This window comes from Triticum urartu, chromosome 1A, assembly GCF_056163025.1.
Source record: "Triticum urartu cultivar PI428250 chromosome 1A, HENAU_Tu73, whole genome shotgun sequence".
Lineage (NCBI taxonomy): Eukaryota > Viridiplantae > Streptophyta > Magnoliopsida > Poales > Poaceae > Triticum > Triticum urartu.
Window position 1 is genome coordinate 16,171,071 of NC_141873.1, and position 19,882 is coordinate 16,190,952.

General features: G+C 42.2%; 1 protein-coding gene across 1 annotated transcript; it reads right to left on the reverse strand.

The window, feature by feature from the left end:
* Positions 1–14,505: 14,505 nt before the first annotated feature.
* LOC147988443 (uncharacterized) lies at positions 14,506–15,355 on the reverse strand. The gene is made up of 3 exons (XM_087540227.1): positions 15,284–15,355; positions 15,087–15,200; positions 14,506–14,670 (listed from the first exon to the last, which is right to left on the reverse strand). The coding sequence occupies exons 1-3, from the start codon at positions 15,353–15,355 to the stop codon at positions 14,506–14,508; spliced, it is 351 nt and encodes a 116-aa protein (XP_087396353.1).
* Between the last annotated feature and the right edge of the window lie 4,527 nt (positions 15,356–19,882).

Consider the following 19,882-nt stretch of genomic DNA (forward strand, 5'->3'; position numbering starts at 1 on the left):
TTGACTGACCAGCTAGCCGAATGGGCCGAACTGAATAGGTTGTCTGGACTCGCCATGAGGTCTGTTGTGGATCAGCTATGGCCGGAAAGACCAAAGCCGAACAGCTATTTCGGCTTAGTACAACGGTTCCTTGATGCGGTGCCGTGCATTAATGCGATGAAGAGGTTGGCGTGCATAGAAGGCTCGCGGATGGCCCTTGCCCGTGTTAAAGCATACTGGGCAGAGATGGACGCTACCACCGTTGCGGCGCAGGGATCGGCCATAGGCTGGGTGGCTGCCGAGCACTATTTCGAGGAGGTTCTCGAGGGTGCTCGTTTGATAGAGGCCCAATGCTCGAAAAATATTATGTTTGAGTGATATGTATTTTCATTGTAAGAACAATGCTTTTATGAAGTTTTTATAATGCTATGTTTATACTTTTGCCTGAAAGTAGTATGATGCCTCCTCTGCGGCCGTTTATGTATACCTGTGTATAACCTGAAAAATTGCAGCCGTTGGCTTCAACCCCCACGCATAAAATGCAGGGGTGTTCGCAAAAAACGTGTATTCACACTTAACCCAACATCTTGGTCCTATTAAGGAGGTGATAGCGTAGCGAGCGAGGCAACCGGACTATAATGCTTTAACACTTTCACTTAGCCATAGGAGTTTGACAGTGGGGCTACTAGATAGCCCCTGGTGGCTCCACACTCTCCCGATTGCGGGGTGCTTACATGCCTGGCCGGGAAACGGCCCTTCGTTAATGCGGAGGAATTCTAACATTCCGATAGGTCACCGAGTGGTTGACCAGTCTCACGCTATATCATGGCAGTCAGTTTTCGGCTTTCTCTACTGAGGTGCTTGTCCGGATGAACCAGGGCACAATCGCAGTAGTTCTCCTAGTGCTACCTTAGCCGGTAAAGCGGAACATAAGGCACCAAAACACAGGAGCCGGGCAAACCCAACATTTGACCAAAGACAATGATTCGGAGCTGATGCATATAAGGCCAAACTCGCGACGTCGAACACTCCCTAAGGTATTCGGTCTTTATGGTATAACCCGGGCCTAGATAGTGCCCTTCATAAGAAGCCCCTTGTGTCCATGTACGTGCATTATTCTGACGTGGCCACATGCCAAGACGCCAGCATCCTTCTCGACTGTGCTGAGAATTCGGTGGATATGTATCAACAAGAGACAGTAAAAAAGGTTTACGCAGGGTCTTAATCTAAAAAGAATCCTTGGAGCGGGTCCTTGCTGCACGTCTGCGCCTGTGTCTCCGTTGTGCCGTATCCTGGACAGGTGTAGCACGATGATTATCTGTAAAAGAGAGGAGCTTAGGTGAAAAAAGCTGTCGTGCAAAAATTCAAGGTAAGTAAGAATTGCCGCTTGTATGCGCACGTTGAGCCCCTTGTATTTGTAATAGGGGTGTGATCATTGATCCGGTAAAAATTGCATATGGCTGCACCGGACTCGTCTAACCGTGTCCGAGGTCGTGACAACCTGCTAAATGCTTTAGTTGGTGAGGCCATTTTTAGTGTGCGGTTGCCAGGGCAGCTGCACGTTCTTCGGCGCGCAGAGATCGCTTAATACTTCCGTTCACTATAATGATGCCACGTGTACCGGGCATCTTGAGTGTGAGGGAAGCATAGTGTGGTATTGTGTTAAAGCGAGCGAAAGCTTCGCGTCCGAGTAGTGCTTGATAGCCACTTTGAAATGGAGCGATGTGGAAGGTTAAATGTTTGCTACGGAAGTTATGGGGGAAGCCGAACATAACTTTTATTAGCAGGGAGCCCGTGCAATGAGCCACTGGGCCTGGCGTTACTCCTTTAAAGGTAATATTGCTATGGCAAATTTTTGTTGGGTCTATCCCCATTTCGCAGATTGTATTCTGGTATATCAGGTTTAGACTGCTGCCACCGTCCATCAGGACTCGTGTGAAGTGGTATCCGTCAATTATTGGGTCTAATACCAGGGCAGCCCATCCTGCACGCCGAACACTTGCTGAGTAATCACGATGGTCGAAAGCGATCGGTTGAGACGACCAGTGGCAGGGCTCCGCGGTGATAGGCCTTCGGGCGTATTTTCCTGGGAGTGCTGTTTTGTTTCTGCCATTGATCACGTGTAATACGTTTACTGTTTTGACTTCTGGTGGAAATTTCTTTTGTTCCCCAGTGTCTTCCTTGAGAGGCTCATCCTCATCTTCGCTTGGTGTATCCTCCCCCTTGTGTACGGCGTTGAGCTTGCCGGACTGCCTGAAGACCCAACATTCTCTGTGGGTATGATTGGCTGGTTTGCCAGGGGTGCTATGGACCTGACATATTTGGTCCAGAATTTTGTTTAGGCTGGACAGTTCGTCTCTGGCGCCTTTAGGGGGCGGCTTTTGCTGACCTGACCGAGAGCTTTTGAATCCGGCGTTTACTGCCGTGTTCTTCGTGCTGTCCCTTTTATTCCGGCGTTTGTTATTGTTGTTGCGCCGTGATTTCCCATTTCCATCTCTAACTTCAGATGTACTGGGGTCGCTGGAGCTGCATCGGGCTAGCCAGCTGTCTTCACCCGCGCAAAAACGGGTCATGAGGCTTGTTAATGCTGCCACTGTTCTCGGTTTTTCTTGGCCGAGGTGTCGGGCAAGCCATTCGTTACGGATGCTGTGCTTAAAAGCTACCAAGGCTTCGGCGTCCGGGCAGTCAACAATTTGGTTCTTTTTAGTAAGAAACCTGTTCCAAAGCTTTCGGGCTGACTCTCCGGGCTGTTGAGTTATATGACTCAAATCATCCGCATCCGGAGGTCGGACATAAGTCCCTTGAAAGTTTACCCGAAAAGCATCTTCGAGCTCTGCCCAGCTTCCAATGGAGTTTTCGGGGAGGTCTTTAAGCCAATGACGAGCTGGCCCTTTGAGTTTGAGTGGTAAGTACTTGATGGCGTGGAGATCATCTCCTCGAGCCATATGTATGTGGAGGATATAGTCTCGATCCAGACCCCAGGGTCTGTTGTTTCGTCGTATGCCTCTATGTTTACAGGTTTGAATCCCTCCGGAAATTCATGATCCAGCACCTCATCGGTGAAACATAGGGGGTGTGCGGCACCCCTGTATCTGGGTGTACCACGTTGTTCGGATGTTTGTTGTGTTATATCGTATGCTAGGGCGCGCTTGCGTGGTCCATAGATGGATCTGGTTGCGCTATCCTTTTGGTGCAAGCCCTCGCGTGAATCGCGTATTGTATCGTAGGTGGCATTGTTTGCCGCTCTATGTTGGCCGTGAGGTCGTCTATCCGGCCAGGTGGCTGTTTTGATTTTTGGTTGTGAGGGGTCTGAAGCCTCCTCATCGAATTCAGGTAGCAACTTCCGCTTTGGGTAGCTCTTGGTGGGGCGATTGTCACCGTACTTCGCTGCTGTGTTGAGTACTTTACTCCATTTGATTTGGAGTGTGTCCTACGCAGCTTTGAGCCTTTGCTGCTGCTTTTTCAGACTCCTCGCGGTGGCAACAAGCCTTTGACGGGCATTCTGCTGCTCCGGGTGCCTGTCCGGCGTTGTGTCGTCCGGACTATTATCTTTGACAGGATTGGTTTGTTCGGTTTGATTCTCCGTATTACCGTGGTCCGGCAGTGGTTCGCCCTGCTCCAACGCTGGGTCTGTGTTATCGTTATTTCCGGCGAGGCGTGATTTGGTGCGGCGCTTGCACCGCCGCTTTGACTGCTTGTCGAGGGAATAAGCCTTCGGTGCGTCCTTCCGTTCCTCGTCGTCTTCCTTTGGTGTGTCCACCATGTATATGTCATATGATGAATTGGACGTCCAGCGCCCTGTGTGCGGTGGTTCCTCTCCCCCTCCCGCATCGTCGTCCATACCATCGATGTTTGCGGAGTCGAAGTCGAGCATGTCGGTTGAGTCATCGACAGTGGCTATTAGGTGGGTGGTGGGTGGGCGCCGAGTTTTGTTGTCTGCATCCCAATCCTGTTGGCCATAATCCGGCCGGGGCTCTCCTGACAAAGAGACAGACCTTAGTGAATTCAGAATGTCGCCGAAGGGCGAGTGCTGAAAGATATCCGCGGCGGTGAATTCCATGATCAGCGCCCAATTCGATTGGCAAGGGCGCGGATGGTTCGGTTTCCGGAAGAGAGTCCGGCACCTTGGAGTCACGGGCTGCATAGAGATTTGCGCCGGTGTTCGGCTCGATCGCCATTGGGACTGCAACCCCTGAGGTGGTGTCTAACCACCCGTCCTCGATTGCCGCAGTTGGCTCTGAACTAAGGGTCGGAGCTGATGTGGGCGCAGCTTCTGGGGTACTGTTCGGCGGTAGAGCTAGGTCATACCCATCGCGACAGTGGGGCGCGCCCGGCTGTGGCTCGAATCCGTCGAAGGTCAAGTCCCCACGGATGTTGGCCGTGTAATTCAAACTTCCAAATCTGACCTGATGGCCAGGGGCGTAGCTTTCAATCTGCTCTAGATGGCCAAGCGAATTAGCCCGCAGTGCAAAGCCGCCGAATACGAAGATCTATCCGGGGAGAAAAGTCTCACCCTGGACTGCATTGCTATCGATGATAGTAGGAGCCATCAAGCCTAACGGCGACGACACAGAGTAACTCTCAATGAAAGCACCAATGTCGGTGTCAAAACCGGCGGATCTTGGGTAGGGGGTCCCTAAGTGTGCATCTAGGTGGGATGGTAACAGAAGGCAAGGGACACGAAGTTTTACCCAGGTTCGGGCCCTCTTGATGGAGGTAAAACCCTACGTCCTGCTTGATTAATATTGATGATATGGGTGTCACAAGAGTAGATCTACCACGAGATCAGAGAGGCTAAACCCTAGAAGCTAGCCTACGGTATGATTGTATGTTGTGATTGTTGTCCTACGGACTAAAACACTTCGGTTTATATAGACACCGGAGAGGGTTAGGGTTACACAAGGTCGGTTACAAAGGAGGAGATATCCATATACGTATTGCCGAGCTTGCCTTCCACGCCAAGTAGACTCCCATCCGGACACGAGACGAAGTCTTCAATCTTGTATCTTCATAGTCTAATAGTCCGGCCAATGGAGATAGTCCAGCTGTCCGGAGACCCCCTAATCTAGGACTCCCTCACCCATATGCATCAATATCAATCAAGGAGGACGTAGGGCATTACCTCCATAGAGAGGGCCCAAACCTGGGTAAACATTGTGTCCCCTGTCCCCTGTTACCATCGATCCTAGACGCACAGTTCGGGACCCCCTACCCGAGATCCACCGGTTTTGACACTGACACGCCCCCCACCCTCGTGGACAGGGTGTGGGCCGCCTAACGTGGTTTTTATTCCAGTATTTTTTATATATTCCAAAATAATTCTCTGTTGATTTTCATGTCATTCCGAGAATTTCTTTTTCTGCACAAAAATAACACCATGGCAATTCTGCTGAGACAGCATCAGTCCGGGTTAGTTCCATTCAAATCATGCAAGTTAGAGTACAAAACAAGGGCAAAAGTGTTTGGAAAAGTAGATACGACGGAAATGTATCAACTCCCCCAAGCTTAAACCTTTGCTTGTCCTCAAGCAATTCAGTTGATAAACTGAAAGTGATAAAGAAAAACTTTTACAAACTCTCTTTGCTCTTGTTGTTGTAAATATGTAAAGCCAGCATTCAAGTTTTCAGCAAAGATTATGAACTAACCACAATCGCAATAACATTTAGGTCTCATATTTACTCATATCAATGGCATAATCAACTAGCGAGCAATAATAATAAATCTCAGATGACAACACTTTCTCAAAACAATCATAATATGATATAGCAGGATGGTATCTAGCTAGCCCTTTCTGAGACCGCAAAACATAAATGCAGAGCACCTTTAAAGAGCAAGGACTGACTAGACATTGTAATTCATGGTAAAAGAGATCCATTCAAGTCATACTCAATGTAAACTAACAGTAATGGATGCAAATGACAACAGTGCTCTCCAAGTGGTGCTTTTTAATAAGTGGATGATGACTCAGCACAAAAGTAAATAGATAGGCCCTTCGCAGAGGGAAGCAGGGATTTGTAGAGGTGCCAGAGCTTGGTTTTGAAATAGGTATGAATAATATTTTGAGCGGTATACTTTCATTGTCAACATAACAATCGAGAGATCTCAATATCCTCCATGCTACACGCATTATAGGCGGTTCCCAAACAGACTGGTAAAGTTTATACTCGCCCTCCACCAACAAGCATCAATCCATGGCTTGCTCGAAACAACGAGTGCCTCCAACTAACAAGAGTCCCGGGGGAGTTTTGTTTGCAGTTATTTTGATTTGATTTGCATAAAGCATGCGACTGGGCATCCCGGTGACCAGCCATTTTCTCATGAGTGAGGAGCAGAGTCCACTCCTCTTGACAATAACCCACCTATCATGGAAGATACAGACAGCCCTAGTTGATACATGAGCTATTCAAGCATACAAAACAGAATGTTTATTTGAAAGTTTAGAGTTTGGCACATACAAATTTACTTGGAATGGCAGGTAGATACCGTATATGGGTAGGTATGGTGGACTCATATGGAACAACTTTGGGGTTTATGGAATTGGATGCACAAGCAATATTCCCTCTTAGTAAAAGTGAATGCTAGAAAAAGACTGGGAAGCGACCAGCTAGAGAGCGACAACAGTCATGAACATGCATTAAAATTAATCAACACCGAATGCAAACATGAATAGGATATAATGCACCATGAACATAAATATCGTAGAGGCTATGTTGATTTTATTTCAACTACATGCGTGAACATGTGCCAAGTCAAGCCACTCGAATCGTTCAAAAGAGGATACCACACTATCATACCACATCACAACCATTTTAATAGCATGTTGGCACGCAAGGTAAACCATTATAAGCTCCTAGCTAATTAAGCATGGCATAAGCAACTACAATCTCTAATTGTCATTGCAAACATGTTTATTCATAATAGGCTGAATCAGGAACGATGAACTAATCATATTTACAAAAACTAGAGAGGTCGAGTTCATACCAGCTTTTCTCATTTCAATAAGTTCATCATATAATCATCATTATTGCCTTTCACTTGCACGACCGAATAGTGTGGATAATAATAATAGTGCACGTGCATTGGACTAAGCTGGAATCTGCAAGCATTCAATTCAATAGAGAAGACAAGGTAATATGGGCTCTTTGTTAGATCAACAATAATGCATATGAGAGCCACTCAACATTTTCATTATGGTCTTCTCCTCTCGACCCTCAAAGAACAAGAAAAGATATAAAACTATTTACATGGGAAAGCTCCCAACAAGCAAAAGAAGAATGATAAATATTTTTGGGTTTTCTTTTTAATTACTACTACTACAGCATGAAAAGTAAACTAGCTAAAAGCTACAACTATTTTTTTTGTTTTTTAAGGTTTATTAAACACACAAGAAGAAAGCATAAAAAGGGAAATAACTAGCATGGATATTACAATGAAAAAGTATGAGCACCGACAACTAGCATGAGTGTGTGAGCATGAATGTAATGTCGGTGAGAGATATGTACTCCCCCAAGCTTAGGCTTTTGGCCTGAGTTGGTCTATGGCCACGGCTGGCCTGGCAGATATCCAAAGTTATAGCTGGGGTCATACTGAGAAGCAGCGGCAATTGCCTGATGAGCTGCAGCTTGGAGGCGTCCTGTCTCCGCCCTCCTCTCGTACTCGGTCGCCTCCTCCCTGGTTATAACTTATCTCCCATTTGCGTGAAAGTCAAAGAAAGTAGGAGCAGGGAGAGCGACGTGATAGGTGCGTCGTCTGTCAAAGATTAGTTGGTACTGGAGGAACTGATCGTTCCTCTCAACAAACTGATGACAAACCATAGCATCATAATCTAAATAAGCAGGAGGCAACTCAATATCATATCCACGTATGGGTATCTCAAGAAAGTTAGCTATACGAGTTGCATAAATTCCACCAAAGAAATCTGCATGAATACGATTATTATGCAACCAACGTGCCACGATAGCCCCCAAGTTGTATTGTTTATCTCCTAAAATAGCGCTCCTGAGAACGCTAAGATCTGGCACACACATGTGACATGCTTCATCCTTACCATTAATGCATCTACCTATGAAGAGAGGAAAATAATGTATAGCAGGAAAATGAATGCTCCCTATGGTAGCTTGCGTCACATCCCTAGATTCCCCCACAGGTATACTAGCAAGAAAATCTCTAAATTCAGATTTGCGAGGTTCACTAACATTACCCCACTGTGGAAGTTTACAAGCAGTGGTAAAATCTTCTAAGTCCATTGTATAAGATTTATCATAAAGATCAAACAGGACAGTGTGAGAATTGCGTGAAGATGAAAATTTGAACCTTCTCACAAAGGAATCCGTTAGGTGATAGTATTGACGGCACTTATCTACCTCGAAGCTCTCAAGATCGGCATTGCACACATATGCTTCAAATTCCTCCTTGATTCCTGCTTGGATCATGAAATCCTCTGACTGCCATTCACAAGGCTGCACTTGAGCTTCTCTTGGTGGTTCCTCGTCCGCATCGCGTATTGTGGGCCTGGGTCCTTGCTTCCTTGAAGAACCACCTTGGTATATTTTCCTAAACATATTTCTTCCTCTGAAAAAATTTCTGAAATTTTTAGTAACTCAAAATAAAAGTGAACCAAACTCAACAAAATTGATAGCAACTACTCCTACAAGTGCCTAGAGGCAATATCATGCATTAAACCTACTTTTGACCATATAAATTTGACATGCAAGCTCAAGAAGAGGGTCACCTAAGCAGCAAAAATTTGCAATAAATAAAGCACTAGAACAAAAACTAATTGGACCATTGGAGGAGTCACATACCAAAGAACAATCCCCCAAAGCAATTTTGTGAATGGAGCTTTGAGCTAGGAAATCGAAAATGCCAGCAAAATGAACTAGAACTCGTGCTTGAGATGGTTGGTGATTTTTTTGGGAGGAAGAAGGAGTGTGTGGTGGCTGGAATAAGCGGAGGGGAGCCACCATGGGCCCACGAGGCAGGGGAGCGCGCCCAGGGGGTGGGCGCGCCCTGGACCCTAGTCGCCAGGTGCTTGCTCCCCTGCTGCGTTCTCAGTGCTAGATATTCTCAAATATTCTAGAAAAAATCATATTTAATTTTCAGGGCATTTGGATAAGTTTTATTTTCGGGGTAGTTTTTTTATTGCATGGATAATTCAGAAAATAGACAGAAAATACTATTTTTGCTTTATTTAATATAAATAACAAAAAGTAAAAAGAGGGTATAGAGAGTTGTGTTTTCTAAATTCATCCATCTCATGCTCATCAGAAGGAATCCACTAACAAGGTTGATCAGGTCTTGTTAACAAACTCATTTCGAATAACATGAAACCGGAGAATTTTCGAATAACACTAGGTTACCTCAACGGGGATATGCATGTCCCCAACAATAAGAATGTCATATTTCTTCTTGACATTAGGAAGAGGAAATTCAAAACCTCCAATAGTGATTGTTGAAATTTTTCCAATAGAATTTATATTGTGGACTTGAGGTTGTTTCCTCGGAAAGTGTACCATATGCTCATTACCATTAACATGAAAAGTGACATTGCCTTTAGTGCAATCAATAACAGCCCCTGCAGTATTCAAAAAGGCTCTTCCAACAATAATAGACATACTATCGTCCTCGGGAATATCAAGAATAAAAAAGTTCGTTAAAATAGTAACGTTTGCAAACAAAACAGGCACATCCTCAGAAATACCGATAGGTATAGCAGTTGATTTATCAGCCATTTGCAAAGATATTTCAGTAGGTGTCAACTTATTGAAATCAATTCTACGATATAAAGAGAGAGTCATAACACTAACACCGGCTCCAAGATCACATAAAGCAGTTTTAACATAGTTTCTTTTAATGGAGCATGGTATAGTTGGTACTCCTGGATCTCCAAGTTTCTTTGGTATTCCACCCTTAAAAGTATAATTGGCAAGAATGGTGGAAATTTCATCTTCCAGTATCTTTCTCTTATTACTAACTATTTCCTTCATATATTTAGCATAAGGATTCATTGTAAGCATATGAGTCAAACGCATATGCAAAAAGATAGGTCTAATCATTTCAGCAAAGCGCTCAAAATCCTCATCATCCTTTTTCTTGGATGGTTTTGGAGGAAAAGGCATGGGTTTCTGAACCCATGGTTCTCTTTCTTTACCGTGCTTCCTAGCAACAAAGTCTCTCTTATCATAACGTTGATTCTTTGATTGTGGGTTATCAAGATCAACAGCAGGTTCAATTTCTACATCAATATTATTGCTAGGTTGAGCATCAACATGAACATCATCATTAACATTATCACTAGGTTCATGTTCATTACCAGATTGTGTTTGAGCATCAGAAATAGAAATATTATTGGGATTCTCAGGTGTGTCTACAACAGGTTCACTAGAAGCAGGCAAAGTCCTATCATTTTTCTTTTTCTTCCTCTTAGAAGGACTAGGTGCATCTACATTAGCTCTCTGAGAATCTTGCTCAATTCTCTTAGGATGGCCCTCAGGATACAAAGGTTCCTGAGTCACTTTACCTCCTCTAGTTGCAACTGTAACAGCAAAGTCATTATTTTTACTATTCAATTCATTGAGAAAATCATTCTGAGCTTTAAGTACTTGTTCTACTTGAGTGGTAACCATAGAAGCATGTTTACTAATAAGTTTAAGTTCACCTTTAACACTAGCCATATAATCATTCAAGTGTCCAATCATATAAGCATTATGTTTCAATTGTCTACCGACATAAGCATTAAAATCTTCTTGCTTAACCATAAAGTTATCAAATTCATCCAAACATTGGCTAGCAAACTTAGCAGGAGGGATTTCAGCTTTTTCATATCTATAGAGAGAATTTACATTTACTACCTATGTTGCGTTATCGAGACCGTGTGTTTCTTCAATAGGTGATGAATTAAGACCTTGTATTTCTTCAACGGGAGGTAAATTCTTAACATCTTCAGCTTTTATACCTTTTTCTTTCATAGATTTCTTTGCCTCATTCATATCTTCGGGAATGAGAAATAGAATACCCCTTTTCTTTGGAGTTGGCTTAGGAGTTGGTTCAGGAAGTGTCCAAGCTTGTGGGAGACTCTCTTCTTCAATTTGCACAAAATTATATATTTCCCTTAAAGTAGCTTGTTTCTTATAAGTGGGGAAATATTTAGCAGAGAAGTAATAAATCATATCCTGGGGACTACACACACAACCAGGATCAAGAGAATTAAACCATATCTTAACACCACCCTTTAATGAGAACGGAAATAATTGAAGGATATAATAGTAGGGAGTTTTCTCATCATTAGTGAACAGGGTAGCTATATCATTAATTTAGTAAGATGTGCCACACCAATTTCAGATTCATAGCCATAGAAAGGATCAGATTCAACCAAAGTAATTATATCAGGATCAACATAGAAATCATAATCCTTATCAGTAATAAAGATAGGTGAAGTGGCATAAGCAGGATCATATTTCATTCTAACATTCAAAGACTTTTCTTTAAGCTTAGCTAATAGTTTCTTAAGGTCCTTTCTATCATTGCAGGCAAGAAAGTCTCTAGCAGTTTCTTCATCCATAACATAACCATCAGGAACAACAGGCAATTCATATCTAGGGGGAGAATCTTCATCATCACTTTCATCAATATTATCAGTTTCAATAATTTCATTCTCTCTAGCCCTAGCAAGTTGTTCATCAAGAAATTCACCAAGTGGCACAGTAGTATCAAGCATAGAAGTAGTTTCATCATAAGTATCATGCATAGCAGAAGTGGCATCATCAATAACATGTGACATATCGGAATTAATAGCAGAAGCAGGTTTAGGTGTCGCAAGTTTACTCAAAACAGAAGGTGAATCAAGTGCAGAGCTAGGTGGTAGTTCCTTACCTCCCCTCATAGTTGAGGGAAAAATCTTGGTTCTTTGATCTTTAAGGTTCTTCATAATGATAAGCAGATATAAATCCCAAGTGACTCAAAGAATAGAGCTATGCTCCCCGGCAACGGCGCCAGAAAATGTTCTTGATAACCCACAAGTATAGGGGATCGCAACAGTTCTCGAGGGTAGAGTATTCAACCCAAATTTATTGATTCGACACAAGGGGACCCAAAGAATATTCTCAAGTATTTGTAGCTGAGTTGTCAATTCAACCACACCTGGAAACTTAATATCTGCAGCAAGGTATTTAGTAGCAAAGTAATATGATAGTAGTGGTAACGGTGGCAAAAGGTAACGGTAGCAAAAGTAATATTTTTGGGTTTTATAGTGATGGTAACAGTAGCAATGGAAAAGTAAATAAGAGAAGAACAATATATGGAAAGCTCGTAGGCAATGGATCGGTGATGGAGAATTATGCCGGATGCGATCGATCATGTAACAGTCATAACATAGGGTGACACAGAACTAGCTCCAGTTCATCAATGTAATGTAGGCATGTATTCCGAATATAGTCATACGTGCTTATGGAAAATAACTTGCATGACATCTTTTGTCCTACCCTCCCGTGGCAGCGGGGTCCTATTGGAAACTAAGGGATATTAAGGTCTCCTTTTAATAGAGTACCGGATCGAAGCATTAACACATAGTGAATACATGAACTCCTCAAACTACGGTCATCACCTGTAAGTATTCCGATTATTGTCACTTCGGGGTTAACGGATCATAACACATAATAGGTGACTATAGACTTGCAAGATAGGATCAAGAACTCTCATATATTGATGAAAGCATAATAGGTTCAGATCTGAAATCATGGCACTCGGGCCCTAATGACAAGCATTAAGCATAGCAAAGTCATAGCAACATCAATCTCAGAACATAGTTGATACTAGGGATCAAACCCTAACAAAACTAACTCGATTACATGATAAATCTCATCCAACCCATCACCGTCCAGCAAGCCTATGATGGAATTACTCACGCACGGCGGTGAGCATCATGAAATTGGTGATGGAGGAAGGTTGATGATGATGATGGCGACGGATTCCGCTCTCCGGAGCCCCGAACGGACTCCAGATCAGCCCTTCCGAGAGAGTTCAGGGCTTGGCGGCGGCTCCGTATCGTAAAACGTGACGAATCCTTCTCTCTGATTTTTTTTCTCTCCCCGAAAGTGAAGATATGGAGTCAAGGTTGAGGTCGGTGGAGCATCAGGGGGCCCACAAGGCAGGGGGCACGCCTAGGGGGCAGGGCGCGCCCCCACCCTCGTGGACAGGGTGTGGGCCCCCTAACGTGGTTCTTTCTTCCCGTATTTTTCATATATTCCAAAATAATTCTCTGTTGATTTTTAGGTCATTCCGAGAACTTTTATTTCTGTACAAAAATAACACCATGGCAATTCTGCTGAAAACAATGTCAGTCCGGGTTAGTTCCATTCAAATCATGCAAGTAAGAGTCCAAAACAAGGGCAAAAGTGTTTGGAAAAGTAGATACGATGGAGACGTATCACATGACCACGCCATCTGTGGGGATTTGGGGTGCCAAGACGTTGTTCATCTTGAGGATGAGTGTCAACCTTATTGAAATTCGGTCTCATCCATATCACGGATTCATTTTGATCTTTTGTGGTTTGTGTAACAGCATGGAATTGTTTATTTCCTTCTACCATGGACCTTGAATTTGATGCATGTACTCTATAACGCAAAACTATAAATCTTGACTTAGTGTGGTTTCGTTAGATCTTAATTATATTATTTTCATGTGGTCAGTAGACAAAGCACGACTCAATTCATATAGACCACATCTTCATGTGTGTGTGTGCGCGCGCGCGCGTGTGGAATGTAACCTCCTAAATAACCATATCATCAGCACTAGATTCTCCAAATAGCCCTAGGGCCGGATACCCTAAGCAAACGGGTAAAAACGCTAGGGGAAGGGGTTTCCCTAGTGTATCCCCTACGGAAATCGCCCTAGGGCACGAATGGTGGGGAAATCTCGGTTTCCCTAGGGTGAAGAAGGAATACCCTAGGTATAGTCCTCTTTCCCTTGGGTTCTATACCCTAGGGACACAAGCGACGGGTGGCCCGCTTGCTGACCTGTAAAGTTGATATCCTTTGGGTTAGTTTCCTTCCCTAGGGAAATATTGTGTAACGGCAACCATTGTTAGTCCAGTTTAGACCCCTTGGGTTTACAAACCTTAGGGAATCATTATTTCAAAAAATTGCATTATTGGGGCAAATTAATATTGTTCCGTATAAATTAAACTATAAAAATAATTGTATATAATCACTTCAAAAATTAGAAAACAATCACATGAAATATATATTTCAACCACCATCATTATACATAGCAACATCAAAGAGTTTACATAATAGTACCACTCTTCACAAAAGATGGCATCTAACTCAGTACCTAGAACTCACAAAATGTCATCTTCCTAGGTGCCAATTAGTAGCTTGGAATACATACACCATGCATCATGTGAGTCACTGATCATGAACATCACAAGCTTAACCAAGTGCATGGCAAAAAAGTATAATTGTCCATTTGCTTCCAATTAGTCAATAAAAAAAGTTCAGACCACCTCCTTTGCCATGATGAGATATATCTCAAAATGTAGGTAAATCATCACCAGGTGGGGAGAAAGTTCCAGCAGCAACACCATTCGCATCATTACCATTTGCATCAAAGAATCCGCCAAACATTCCATCTTCCGCTCCGCGTAACGTATTATCCATATTTTCAACATCATTTTTTGATTCGCCGTTAGAGGGCTGCACAAATGTCATTAGTAGCATTCTGGGAAATTTCCAATTGTATTTGCCTAACCAACTAAAAAGTAAAATGGAAATACCAATTCAGCCCCTATTTGGCAAAAAACAATTGAACCAAAATAACAAATGTCCAGAAAATTATGAAATTTTGACAGCAGGTCAACCATATGATGCCTACTATTCTGCGAAATTTTCAATCATATTCGCCAAATTGATTAAAAAGTAAAATTAAAATACCAATTCAACACTATTTGACCAAAATTTTGAGCCAAAAAAAAGTGCAACCATATGTCGATGACTATTCTGTGAAATTTCACTTGTTTTTGCGCATTTGCTGATATACTGCAAAATACTCCTTTTCTATTCTCATTTGGCCTATTTGGTGCTATTGCATTTAAAAAGACATAGGTACATACCACTTCTGGAGAACCGATCGGAGACGAAGTGGCTAAAGTTGGAAAAGCTGGAGGTGGTGGTATAACAATGCATGGAATCTCAGGTGCTGGAATTCCTTGAAGGGATGCGATGGTCTGAATTTTTTTAGACAAATTAGAAAGTTGTGTCAAGTGGCTATAATAGAAACAAAATGACTACACAAGAGAAATATACACACCATAAGAAACTTGTGCACACCACCAAGGCTACTCTCCACTGTAGTCTGGACAGATTTCCCCCAATCAACCATACTTTGTGCATGCCTTTTCATTAACTCATTATGTTGAGCAATCCTTTTATCATATTCTAGTCATTGGCGCCTTGATGAAGACGAAGTGCGATGGATCTGCACCTCCCTAAGAGTCTCTAGCCTCCACAACACCATTCAATAGCGGCCACTTTCCATGCGGCTTCCCACCACCAGCTTCATAAAGGGCTTGTGGTTCAACAGGAGAATGCTTCCAATCATATTCCTCCCCATGCATGCTTACAACCTTCTCTTTGTAAAGATCCTTTGGATGACAAACAATATGCAAAGATGATTAAAAAATAATGTACCATAAAAGAAAACATAAACTTAGTATATCAAGTAATGGATGGATATTATACCAAGCATTCCATGGCTTCAACGCTATTTAACGCATCAGGATTCTTTGGATCTTCCTCTTTGTGTGTATATCCATGCCTCAATCTTAGATACCTCTCTTCTTTCTTTCTCGGACTAAAACAAGGAAAAACTAAGTTACTACATAAAAACATACTTAATTTATTCAAAAGTTAGGAGGGTACCAGTTTTTGGCAAACTGTCGTCGATGAAAATTAGATCCACCTCTATGGGCCTTGTACTTAGAGTTGAGGCGATTATCATGATTTTTCTTAGATGTCGCAATCCAATTAACATCACACCATTCATCAACTAAGGCCTCCCAGGAAACAATAGTGCACCACCATGGTCTTACAACCATGTACTCTTGTTTTTCAAGATAACGCCGTCCAGCAAATTTTTCTTTCAGTCTGCGACTCTCAAGTTTGTAATAATGGTCCCTTACATCTTGTATGCGAGCATAGTACAGAATACTACCCAAGAGTTGGTTGCAACACCTGCCAATACGGAGCCTTGCACTTGCTTCATACTCAGCCTCATGCCTAAACCTCAGCTGCAATATAGATCACAAAAAATCAATTGTTACTTATATTTACTACAGTAGTTCACTTCTAAAAGAAATTAACTGTTACTTATATTTACTACAGCAGTACACTTCGAAAAGGACCCAGATATGTTACCCAAAATTCCTCCTCGATTTCCTCAGCTTTTGGACGACCCCCATCACTGGGCTTTAGCTTATAGTGTTCCCAAGTAGATGTAAACACAAGTTTTCCTTTTTGATCAACCAAATCAGGATGATCCGTCTTTAAAAGGATTGTTAGCACACCATTTGTCTTTCTCACATTATTTCTTAGTGTAGGTAATTCTAACCGGTGCCTAGGACAAGAAAATAGATATAAGTTAAACACACCCCAACGTATGTCATGTTGTACATATAAAGCACCTCAAGGTGTGTCAATCTATAGTGCATGGATTAAATGATAACTCATGTGTCACCGTCAGGTCTAACCAATGGGCGTTCAGACTCATTTCCAAAAGGCGGTGGAAGTTTTGCAGAACCTCTTAAGAATTTTGAAGGTGGAAGCCACTCATCATCATTTGTACCAAGTGGAAGTTCCATTGAAAAACATGGTCAAGAAAAGTTGTTGTGTTGCGCACCCACTCTTCTGAATGGCGCCCCTGTTCATTCCACCCACTGTACATCCAACTACGATGTTCTTCTAGAGACATGGCTGAATAATTCAAAGGACCAACAACCTTCATTTTGTTAAATTACACAAGGTTAAAGCAATGGCCTGCCCGTGCAGGAGGAACCTTCTATACTGCGCTCTGCACGCTGCCAGAAGACACAACGCGTTTGTTTGGGCCGGCTCATGCCGGGGCTGCCTGTGTTTTAAATTTCCTTTTTCCTTTTTTGTTTTTCTTTTCCGTCTTCGTATTTTACAACTTTAAATAATTTGGGACTTCAAAAATGTTATGAAAACAAAAACAAATATGCATTTTCAAATATATTTTTTAATAATTCATAAATATTTGTGGATTCAAATTTTTGTGATTTTTCAAAAATGTTTGCATGTTCAAAAAATGTTCACAAAATAAAAAATCATTATTTTTTTAAACAAATCTTGTATTAAAAAATGTTCATGAAATTTAACAAAATTTTCCAATTCAAAAATTGTTCATGAATTGGAAAATATAGTACAAATTCAAAAATTGTTCGTGACTTACAAAATAGTTTAATGATTCATAAAATGTTCATGGCTTCAAAAAATGATCATGCATTTCAAGAAACGTTCGCTAAATCATAAAAATGTACGTGAATTTCAAAACTTGTTCCACCAATTTCCAAAAAAATGTTCGTCAATTCTACAAATGTTCACCGATTCAAGAAAATTGTTTAAAGAAATGTTCATATTTTTTAAAAATGTTTGGAAATAGTATCAATTTTTCATGAATTCAAAAAATGTTCTTAATTTTAGAAAATATTCGAATTTTTTCTAAAAGTGTTCACGAATTTGAAAAAATTACATGATTTCGAATATGTGGACGAGCTTAAAAAATGCTCATGACTTCCAAAATTGTTCATGATTTCACGAAATTATACGCGATAGTGTATCTTGGTGATGCAATAAAATGTGGCCATTTCCATTGGAGATTATGATTGCTTTTCTTCCATTGCAACGCATGGGCTCTTTTGCTAGTATTTACCTAATAATAAAGGGAGGAGCCTTTCATAGTTCTCCATAGATTTATTAGTTTATTTAGGAGGGAAGAGATCTATCCAATCCGACCAAGCCTAGATATTATATTTTGATGCGCTCGTGATAAATAAATGCCCATGGGTTTAGTTAAAAAAGGCCTCTTGTGCATGTTCTGTATATCATATCTCTCCTAGCTCGAAACGTGGGAAAGACAATCAGTCGGTTGTTTGTGTCCTTCAAGGACCTATGCAGACTAGCCCAACAGGTGTTGTTTACCAATGAGCCAAAGACGTAAAAAAGAGGGCCGCGGAGGGACAGATCGATGACAGCTCAGCATCCACGCTGTAGCCCCACACCTCCTCAGGCATGGCAAACTCGGCAACCAAGAGTGCGGCCCGCTAATGCGGTGCCAGGGTCGGCAAATGACTTGTAGCATCCATAACCCAAGCTTGTTGCGCCTCTGGTTGCTTGCTAGACAAGGCGCACGGCGGCCTCCTTGTTGGTGGCAAGGTTAGACCGGATTCGCAAGACACAACAGGCAACAACCAGGCATGACGTGCACCGCGTTCTCACTCTCGAACTTCCCTAGTTATGCCTCCCTGTCGACAACAAGGTCTCACAGGATCACAGCCACAATGACGCGTTGTCAGAGGTCGACGATGTGGATGGAGACGCAAATGGGAGCGAGCAAGACTTAGGTGTAGGGAACGGGGTGGATGAATAATTCGGGGATGGTGGAGTCGTGGAAACGCTGTGATACGTCCATTTTGCATCATGCTTTTATATCGATATTTATTGCATTATGGGTTGTTATTACACATGATGTCACAATACTTATGCCTATTCTCTCTTATTTTACAAGGTTTACATGAAGAAGGAGAATGCCGCCAGCTGGGATTCAGGGCTGGAAAAGGAGCAAATATTAGGGACCTATTCTGCACATCTCCAAAAGTCCTGAAACTTCACGGGAGCATGTTTCAGAATATAAAAAAATATTGAGCGCAAGAAGTACCAGAGGCACTACTAGGAAAAGGCCTACTAGTGGCGCACCAGTTTGGCCTACTAATGGCGCACTACTGGTGCGCCACTAGTACCACGCCACTAGTATTATATACTAATGGCGCACCAGAAGTGCGCCATTAGTATCTGGTATACTAATGGCGCACCATGCCGTGCGCCATTAGTATAGACCAACATGCGCCATTAGTATGCCTCCCAGGGGGCCATATTTACCCATGTGCTTTGGCATACTAATGGCGCACTGTGGGGTGATGCTCCATTAGTATGAATATTAGTTTTTTTTTACTTTTCTGATTTTTGCACAGGTTACAAAATATATTATTGGACAGAATATAGACAGCACCACACAGCAAGAGCAGATTCATTGAATACAATAGAAGATTAGTCTCCGAATACAATTCATCATATTAGTCTCCGAATTCAAAAGACCGAACAAAGATAGAACATTCCAAGTCTCGAGACCGCGAGTAGCGAGTTTGTCGGAAGTAATACTAATCCTAACAAGTCCTACTAATCATCATCATACAACTTCTACTCGTTATTAATAACAAGTCATACGATCATCATCTTGATAGTCATCGAACCAACCCTACTTAATTGTTCTTAGCACATGATCATCAGTATTAGGCAGGACCTAAATACCCTATTTAAGGTAAAATAGCATAAAACAATATAGACCCTGACTCTCCATTATGGAGAATGGAGAACATCCTGTCTCCAATTCTTGCGCTTCGCTTCCTTTTGCTTCCAAGAACCTCCTTACGACTGTCCATACATTTTTTCCATCCTTTGATTTTCATGTCTCCACTTCTTTTAGAAATCTCGTATGGACAGTTGAGATTCATAGGATGACCTGGTTGTATGTTCAAAACATTAAGACTACCTTTCTGATACATCAAATGAGGCACACAATTCTCTGGGATTATCTGTTGAAAAACATAGTAATAAC

Coding starts and splice junctions, on each gene's coding strand:
- LOC147988443 (XM_087540227.1), bottom strand. CDS start 15,355: ATGGTTGATTGGGGGAAATCTGTCCAGACTACAGTGGAGAGTAGCCTT. Junction 15,201..15,283: donor GTGTGCACAAGTTTCTTATG/GTGTGTATATTT, acceptor AAAAAAATTCAG/ACCATCGCATCCCTTCAAGG. Junction 14,671..15,086: donor CGATCGGTTCTCCAGAAGTG/GTATGTACCTAT, acceptor ACATTTGTGCAG/CCCTCTAACGGCGAATCAAA.